Source organism: Gavialis gangeticus, unplaced genomic scaffold (genome assembly GCF_001723915.1).
Source record: "Gavialis gangeticus isolate Ggan-Ray unplaced genomic scaffold, GavGan_comp1, whole genome shotgun sequence".
Lineage (NCBI taxonomy): Eukaryota > Metazoa > Chordata > Crocodylia > Gavialidae > Gavialis > Gavialis gangeticus.
The window spans coordinates 34821996-34831386 of record NW_017728994.1 but is presented as its reverse complement, the minus strand read 5'-3'; the positions used below and the strand labels follow the sequence as shown (position 1 = coordinate 34831386).

General features: G+C 45.2%; 2 protein-coding genes across 2 annotated transcripts in view; one reads left to right on the top strand and one right to left on the bottom strand.

Annotated features, from left to right (window-relative positions):
* DRGX (dorsal root ganglia homeobox) overlaps positions 1–9391 on the top strand; it is a 137795-nt gene that overhangs the window by 114293 nt on the left and 14111 nt on the right. The gene's annotated exons all lie outside the window — the stretch shown is intronic.
* CUNH10orf71 (chromosome unknown C10orf71 homolog) overlaps positions 3598–9391 on the bottom strand; it is a 33856-nt gene continuing 28062 nt past the window's right edge. Inside the window, exon 3 of the mRNA XM_019502568.1 lies at positions 3598–8809. Coding sequence (XP_019358113.1) covers positions 4017–8633 — 4617 coding nt within the window. The 5' untranslated portion in view covers positions 8634–8809 and the 3' untranslated portion in view covers positions 3598–4016. The remainder of the gene's footprint in view (positions 8810–9391) is intronic.

The following is a 9391-nucleotide window of genomic DNA, read 5'->3' as shown; positions in this document are numbered from 1 at the left end:
ATTCCCCCCCCCCCCCACCCCCGGTGCCTGGGTCCCCATTATAGCTGCATGGAGTGGGGTAGAGCTGTACCATCCCAGGCAGCACAATGTCCTCAGTCATTGCCAAAGTCTTCTCCAGAAGTTGGGGGAGGGCTGGCTGTGGGTGCTGTGGGTCAAGCTGTAGCAGCAGCCACTGTGCTACTAGTTGGGGAAGCTGGAAGACACTCTGTGCATCTCGAAGGGGGGCAGTGAGAAGATGTCAGAAGAGTGGGAATGGAACAGCTCCGGCAGTTGTCAGGAATGGTATCCTAGGGGCAGTGTGTTTGGCTGCAGTCTGTGGTGTCAAGGACTGGGGGGTTGGGGGGGCATGCTCGTGTGAAGTGGAGGGCATGGGCTTGCAGTCCACGTCCTTGGTGGTGACATCTGTGGTATTGGAGCTTTCCCCCTGCTCTGGTGCATCATGCTCCACGCTCTCAACATTGCCTAAGAAGATATCAAGACAGCTCAGGTCCAGCTGCAGGTGCAGCTCTGATCTCAGATCCTGCAATGACCAACACCATCAAGCCAGAGTACTTGGGGGGCCACTGGCCTTGTGCCCTGTGGGCCCTGGGGACATGCTTCTGGGCACCCAACTGTTCCATTGTCCTGGGGACTTCCTGCATCTCTTCCTCTGGTGGAGTCCCTGCCAGTGGCTTCTCATATCCCCTGGTGGTGCCATCAGTGTGTGGGGTGGCAATGGCCTTGTCCATGGTGAAGAAGCAGAACAGCTGCTCATAGAATGGCATGCTCTGCCTCCTGCCCCTGGACTTTTTGTTGATGTCATGCATGCACTTGAATTAGATCATCCATTTTGTCTTGGCCTGGCACTGCACCCAGTCTCTGCTCTGGCCCCATGCTTGTGGCTGTTGGGCAATGCAATGGAACACTTCCATGTTGAGGTGCCTTTTGTGCAGTGCAGCTGGTGCTGGGCCTCCTCCTTACCCCAGATGGCAATGGGATCCCTTATCTCCCAATAGTTCCAGTTGTGCAACCAGTGTTGGATAGCAAAGTAGGACAAGACAGGTTCTTCCATGGTCCACAGGGTCTTGGAGGGTCTGTTTGTGAGGGGGTGAATGGATGGATAGAAAGGTGGATGGATGGACAGAATGATGTGTGCGTGTAGGTGTGGGTCCTGGTGCATGGCTCTCCCTCAGTCTAGCTGGGTGTGGCCCCTGCTTGAGTGACCAGGGCTTCACTGGCCAGGCCACCCCACCATGACCTCAAATTTTCCAGGGGCGTCCAACAGATGCCCTGTGATTCTGGTAACACCCCACACCCCAGCCTAGAAATTTCCAATGTCCTCTACCTGCAACACTGAGACAGCTGGTCACAGCCCACTTGCTCCTGAAGTTTCCAGGGGTGTCTGCCTGTTTGCCCCACCTTGGATGCTCAGTGCCTTCCCTCCACAACCCTAGTACTCCAGGATCCTGTAGCTGTTGGCCAAAAAACCCAGGTTCACATGGCTCAGGTAACTGCCAGAAGTGACTGAGCCACCAAAGTCACAAGGTTGCTTCCATGCAGATCCAGTGCTGATGTACTGCCCCCTCCCCCCACTTCCAACACACCAGATGCAGGCCATCCACACCAGCTCCTGGTCAGGCGGGGGTGATGTCTATGCTGGGGCCTGGTTGCAGGGTGCCTGGCTCTGGCCTCTGAGATGTGGTGTGTGGGTGCCAGGGTCAAGGTCCATGCGGGCGTGCCTGAGTGTGGGGGTTCTCCCAGGCTCTGTGTTGGATTCGCATTACATTGTCGGGTGCTTCATGACAGGGTGTTGGGGTGAAGAGGTATGGCCCAGAGACTCAGGTACCCAGGTCCTGGGGCTCATGCAGGGGATACAGATGCCTTCCTTCCCCCCGCCGCCTGCCTGCAGCTGACAGATGGTTGGAGGCATGAGGCAGGGCTGGGGACAGGGGCTGTACTTGCTTGGTGATGGGAGAGCCCAGGAGCAGCCCTGGACCAACTGCTAGTGTCCCTCCCTGTGAGGAACTACAAGGCAGGGTAGGATGCTGTAGGTAAATGATCTAACTTGACTCAGTAAGTACAGAAGTTTGATTCATCTGTCTAATCTGAATTGATCTGAACTGAGTGTACCTTGCACCAGGGCTTAGACTGTTTGCATCATTTTAGACCAGTCTATATGCATCCAGCTTCTGTACGGTTACAGGTTTAGATCGATCTATATTCACTCAGACTGATCTAAGTGTAATGTCTGTATGTGCCCTTAGAGAAAAAATGATGGATGAGGCAGAGGTGTACTAAGTAGTAAATTTGTTGCGGGGAGGTGGGGGAGGTTGTGCTGAGCAGGAGAGCATCTGACTGGAAACTCAATGACCCTGCATGTTGCCACTGCCATACAGTCTCCCTGCACGCTGATGGCTTTTGCTGCTGCCACCACTGACACACTGGCTCCTCCGTCTAAATTCTACCCCTCTGAATCAACACCTGGGGCAAGTATCCTTCTTGCCCACCCCCAGTTACACTACTGGGAAGAGGAGAACCACAACCACATCCTGAGTACTTTTCTTTCCTAGATTTTTTACATTTACGCTTTCTTTGGGGAGGACAAAATGAAAATAATAAGTAAAAGAAGAGGAATAAAAGAAGCCAATGCACCAAATACATATATTTATAAGCAGACATACTGTTTTGTATTTATACCAACTTGTCACCATGGACTTCTTCTGCAGCTTTCTGGCAAGGTGCATGATAATAAGATGAGCACTAAGCAAAGGTGGTTCAAATTTGATACAGATCTTTAAAAAAAAAAGTGATAACTAAAATCCATTTTCTTCTTACTGTTTTTGGTGGGTTTTTATATATTTTTTTCAAACCACAGAATGCACCATTCCAAAATAAGGGAGAACTGAGACTTTCTTTTTTGCCTGTTAAAAGTCAGCTTTGTGTTTCACTAGAGCTTGACAAAAAAAAGAAAAGTATCTAAAATATAATGTTCGGAAGTCTTTCCATCCTAACAAAAATACTGCAACTGAATGTCATTCAAAGTCATTCCTTGGAAGAGTATTTCCAGGCCACGCTTCAGACTACAGTGAATGTTTAGAGTTGCTTTATAAATAAATCTCTAACTCTGGGGATGACTATACAGAAGTTCTCAGCAAACTTAAAACTTTAGCAGTACTGTACTGGGTACTGCACAAGTATATCAGGGGACTAGAGCTGCTGCATTTACATTCCAATATTTGCTTTGCTTTCAAGGCAGGGGCTGTATTGTATAGCCAGTATACAATAATACACACACTGAAATCTGGTTTGCCAGCATATGCAAATAAGTAAATCTCAGTCTGGTATCTCTCACATACATAATCATATATTTTCTCTTTGTAAGCGTGGTTCCAAGACAGACACAATGAGGAATCTTAAATTAAGATGCCATCTATTATAGTCACAGGTCTTTTATGCTCTATCATGTATCATGCAGGACCAGGGGCAGCACCAGCCTCTTCCCTGCGGGGGAAGCTGGGGGAGGGCAGGCTGAGCGGGTCGGGGTGAGGTGGTGAGCCTCTGCAGGTGTGTGTGGGGTGGGCTCAGCTGTGCAGGGCAGTAAGTGGCAGCCCAGGGGGGAGGTGGGGCTGGGGTGGCACTGGGAGAGGTGGCTACAGGGGAGCTAAGGTGAATGTTGGGGTGGCTATAGACCCCCAGCCCCTCCCCCAGCACCATCCCTGTGCAAGAGAAATGTTCACCTTGGCAATCTTTATCACCCTTGTAGCAGCAGCAGAAGCAGCAGCAATTGACTTCATACCGACAGATTATGTTTCTCAGCATTGCCCCTTTATCGTACAGGTAATTTGCGGTTTACCCTAGCAGTCAATTTCTTCAGTGACCACCTCTTTCAAGATGGCATGGCTTTTATTTTCCTTCTCACCCAAATCAGGAATGAGATTCAAATATTTAGTGTTTACAGTCATCAAACTGATGTGTGCCTGTGTCTGTCCCAATGTGCGTGTGTGTGTATCTTTAAAATAATGTTGCAATTTTAGTTCTCAAGATATTTCTTCAACAGCAAAATCATCTATATCGTTGATTGAAATGATCTCCATGTTTGTGGTTCGATTCATGTCCCTTTCCAAACTAATCTGAGTTTCATTGGTATCATGACTGTGAGACTCAGAAACAGGTTCAATGTACGGCTGATTCTCTAGAGATTCAGCATAGTGGCAGCCTTGTTGCCAGTCTTCAGCTGGTTCTGCCGGTGCTCTTGGTTCTTCCTGCATTAGCCATGCAGGTGCAGAGAGCTGGGAAGGAGATCTTAGGGCTACCACTGATGAAACTTGCAAAGGTAGCGCTCTAGGACACAGTTCATGAGGAGAATTCAACATTTCTGAAGAGGGTGTTTGGCAGAAATGCCTTTCGGAGGCAGGGATTGATACTTGGATGTAGTTGCCAGTTTCTGGATCATAAAAGGTCTTTAAACGAAGTTCAGCTGGTAAATCAAAAACATAGTACTGCCCTGATTCAGGGTCTTGAAGGAGTTTACGTTGAGGTGTAGGCAAAGAGGGTGTGGGGCTTACTGATGGGGCCCCCCTGAACCGTGTCATCCGAGAATCTGAAGCAGTAAAAGTTGAGTGGGGGACAGGAGAGGGTAGAGAACAGATCATGGGTAAGGGGGACAATGAAATCTGTCCAGCATGGGATGGCTCTCTCACAAGAGTGTCCGTGTGATCCGTGTGAAGTTTCTTCTGCTGATCCTCTATTTTCTTCCTCCTGCTGGCCAGCTTTTTTGCTCGTCTCAGAGCCTTTTCAGTTTTTGGTGGCACAGCAGGTGGCTTGCCAGCTGTTTTCTCCATACAGCCCATGAACCGTGATCTCTCATTTGTTGCTGCACAATAGTTGGGGTCCTCAGCAAGCAGACTTCTTTTGGTCGAAGCAAGTATCTCCTCTGCAGAAATATCATCTTTGTGTTTTGTTACCACATTACAAATTCTACTTCGAGTGTCCTCTGTACTTCTGACACTAGAACTTGCAGGTTTCTCTGACGGCATGCTTGAAACAGAGTACTTAGCGCTGTCTGGCTTTGGGCTCGTCACAACAGAACTAGCAAAATCATCCAGCAGTACAGGTGTTCCCTCCAAGTGTATGATGTCTGGTGAAGTTTCATTGCGTACAGGAGAACAAGTGTGGACCTCTAATATAGAGCTTGATGCAGGAGAACTTTCTCTGGTGATTATCTGTTTTGCACAAGACCCACCTCTACGGTCAGACAGAAGATGGTTCTTAAAATAATGCGTCTTCTCTTCTGATGGAGAGCCTGGCCTGTATTGTGCCTGGCTGTCTCCTAGCTTTGACTGTGCCAAACTCTGCTTCTTCTTGCCCATCTTGGGTTTCTCTTTGTCTCTCTGAATGTTCCCCTCATGAATTTTTCCTACTTTATTTAATAAAGCATGAGGCGTGCTAGTATTTTCATCCTCTTCCTTCAACTCCCTTAATGAAAAACTGTCTATATCTTCTGAAAGGCTGGGCTGCTGTATCAGCTTGGCATCAGCTTCACCTTGAAAGCCTATGTCTGCTGAAAGTGATCTGAATTCACTGGCACTTCTGTTTCTGCTTATTGCAGTTTTTCTTGTATTCTGGTGCCTTGTGTTTCTTGACATGGACCAGTCAACCTCATGAAATCTAAGTGCATCTTTGACATGCTTCTCATTATCTGCTTGTGCAAATCTATCTTCCATTTCCTTGTAACTACTACTCACTGTATCTTCTAAGGACAAGGACCTAAGCAGTGGCAGTTTGACTGTCTTTATCACAGGGGATGACTTAAATGTGTTGTCTTTAATCAGAAACAGGTTGGGTTTGGTCTGGTTGGAAGAAGGTGGTGTTAGCGATTCATCTGATTTGGGGCTGGAAGTATCCTTTTTGCTTTCTGATGCAGAGTCCATACCACTGGCCTCTTCCCTTTTCTCTCTCATCGATCCCTCTTTCATCATGCTTTCACTTTCATTACAAGCTACCTTTCCTTCACTCCTCTCTTCTGCGTTAACTTCAGAATTGATAAAAGCATAATATTGTAATTCATCCTTTCCTACTACTTTCTCTTTCTCTTTTTTAATTTGCTCATCAGCTGCATTGGTTTCACTCATATTCCTTTGGCTCTCTTGAAGGCATGCCTTCCGAAACAGCTGAATTAATGAAAAAGACTCCTCCTGAACTGGTTGTTCCACTGTTGACACAAAAGATTGTTCAGAAGAACTAGTGCTCGCTTTGCCTTTATTTTCATTGCCAGTTGCTGCTGTGCTGGTTTGATTGTCACTGTAAGGAACATCTTCTGCTGGTGAAAGATGGTTCGGGGCTATTCTGGAGTCAAATGTTACATTCTTGTTTTCAGACTCCTTTTCACTTTGAAGACCTTGTAAACTGGAAGACTGGATTTGTATTTGTGGTGAAACTTTTGAATCTATGTTGTCTCTACTGTTGGGTTTCAGTAGAGAATTGCACAGTCTCTCCCCTAACCCTGGCCCATTTGGTAGGTGGCCCAACATGGGGACATTTTCATTGTTCTCAGTCTCTTTAACTAGGTCTTTGCTTTTTGAGTCATCCTGTTGAAAACTGTCTTCTTTTTTGTGAAGCAAAGGATCTGCTATTGCCTCTGGAGAACTTAAAGTCAGGTAATTATCTGTGAAGTGTTCATTTAAATTGATTTTATTGTGCCTTTCATAGCTTGTATTAGAGGGTACAGGAAGTCTACAACTTAAATCATCCTTCTCTGAAGTCTTTTTGTTACTTTCTTCTAGCAAAGGAGAAAGCTCGGCATTCATTTTTACAGTCTTTTGTTTTATATTTTCTTTAGTTTTATTTTTCTCCTCAAGGGCTCTTAGGAGAGGAGATGGACTATAAGTGCTTTTAACACGTTTTCGAACATCCTTCAAGTTGAATAATAAACTTGATGCTTTGGATTTGTAATTATCTCGAGAACGATAATCATTAAATCCAGTTCCCTCCCGCTCTCTTGCTGCAGCAAAATCAGTTATGAGTGGTGTGATAAACATTGGCTGATTTTCTAATGCCTCTGTCTCTTGTTTTGTTGGTATGATCGGTGTTAAAAGTTTTGTTATGTTGAAAGAAGGGTTAATGGAATCAGGTGAATTTACCTGCTTTTCTTCTGCTTTTGTGTCAGCCATTGCAGTACCTGGCTTTTTATGCAAAGAGGATTCTTCATTGTTGGGCTTTAACCGCTCATTTAATATCTGTTTCTTCTCTACTGCCCCTTTGCTAGCCCTCTTCTTCCTCCATGGTGGACAAATATCATTCAGTTCAGGGTTGGCCTTCTCCTGAATGAAAGTGACTTGTGGTGCTGATGAGGGTGAAGTGTGGGCCTGGGACATGGGAAGAGGAAGGGCTTGGGACACAGATGGGGGTGGAGTGGGAGCCTGGGACATGGATGCTGGAAGAGGAGGGGCTTGGGATACAGGTGCAGATGAAACAAGCACCTTAGGTACAGGGGCTGTCATCACAGGAACCTGAAAATCAGCTTCTAGAGGAACAGGGACCTGGGGTACAGGTAATGATGGGACATTGCCCTGGTGTAGAGATACTGGTGAAATGGATACAGTGAATTGAGTTGCTGGTGAAGACAGATCCATTAGGAAATCTTTCTCCTGAATTCTCACAACTCTGTCCTCGCTTGGCAGTAAGTTGTGCTCAGGTGCAGGGGATCCTTTAATCAGTGGTATTTCCTCAATGTGGCCAAGACCCTCTCTTTTTGGTATAATATCTGCTATTTCCTCCTTTTCAGTCAGTTTTTTATGATGGGCCTTCCATGATTCAAAAGCACTGTTTTCACTGTGAAGAAAGTTTCCTTTTTTTGCTGACTCAGTAGCTTTCACACTTCTGTTTTTAACAGTCCTTCTAGAAGAGCTGGAGAGATTCAGCTTAGAACTGTGTGAAGCCTCCATCAATGACGGGTGATAACCATCAGGATCACCCAAATCCAAGTCCATTTTGTTATGCATTTTCTGTAACCCACGCTTACCACTGAGCCAGTGCTTCTCTTGATGTGCACCAGAACATTCAGAAAGTCCCTTCTGAAAGTTTAAAACTGTTTTATCATCCCAGAAAGCCAAATCATTCCCCTGATTTACTTTACATTTTTGAGAGATATTTTTAACTGGCTGTCTGACTGCTAGCAATGCACTTGCTGAACCTTGGTTTTCAGCTTTATCAAATGTCTTTATTAAAGATGACACTTTTGAAACAGGTTTATTGTTCCTCAGCCCAGAAGCTTGTAAATTCAGATTTTTCCTTGCCATGCTTGGGGTGCTATTTTTAGCAACCTTCTTCTCTTCTTGAATACATTTTGGTAACTGCTGGAATGTTGAAGCCCATACTGCATGCTCATTGGCTTTGGATGTTAACTTACTGCAGAGGTTGCTTTTTTTGATGGCATGGTTTAGTGTTGCTTGGTGAAATTTGCTTGAGAACTGGTTGGTGATGCTAGGAGATGTGATGAGAGATGATTCATTGTATGAAGCATCAAGCTCTGCCACACACAAACTCTTGAAGGCTCGGTCTGTGAGGCTGCACACCTCTCTGTCTGTATCATCCAAGAGACTCCCAATACTAGAGGAGTCACTATGCCCCTCCGTGTGTTTTTTATTTCCTTGCATTGTTTTTTTGAGTCATGAATAAATTATCTGAAGCATTAATTTTGTACGTTGAACAGCTAGACAATTCTGTTGGATATTCCCAACTGTTTGCCTCTTGTTGTCATCAAGTTCTTCTTCCAAGAGGTGTTGCTTTACATTCATTCACCTTACAGAATCACAGACTGAAACTTTCTTGTCTGCAAAATGAACAGACACCAATATATAAGTGATCATACTATACAGTATTTCTGCTAGACATTTTCAGCATCTTCCAGTTTTTCCAATTAGTGCCTAATTTAATCTGATCAAAAGCCCAGGAACCAAATAACAAGTATTAAACCAGTTTTTAGGCAGTTAGTTAAAGTAGGTCTCAGTGGACAATGCAAGCAATGGACAGTGCCAATTGGGAATAACAGTGGCTTTATTTTTTAAGAAAATGCTTAACTGTGTGCTTATGACCATTGATTTCAATAAGGTTTAAACATATGCTTAGTCACATATTTAAATGTTTTCCTGAATGGGTGCCTAAACTTTTATATGGGAGAAAGAAACAGACCATATCCTTAATTTCACTAGGAAGAAAGGTTTGTTTTTACTAAGTGTTAGTTAAAACAGGACAGCTAACTAGTGGTAACATTCAAGTGAAGACAGGGGAGTTGCAGTTTTTATGGGTGCTGGCAGAGTAAGAGTAAATATAAAAAGAGGCATCAGATTTATCCCAGGGCTGATTGCAGGGCATTGTGGGTGAACATATGTATGTCTGAGCCCCCTTCATGTAC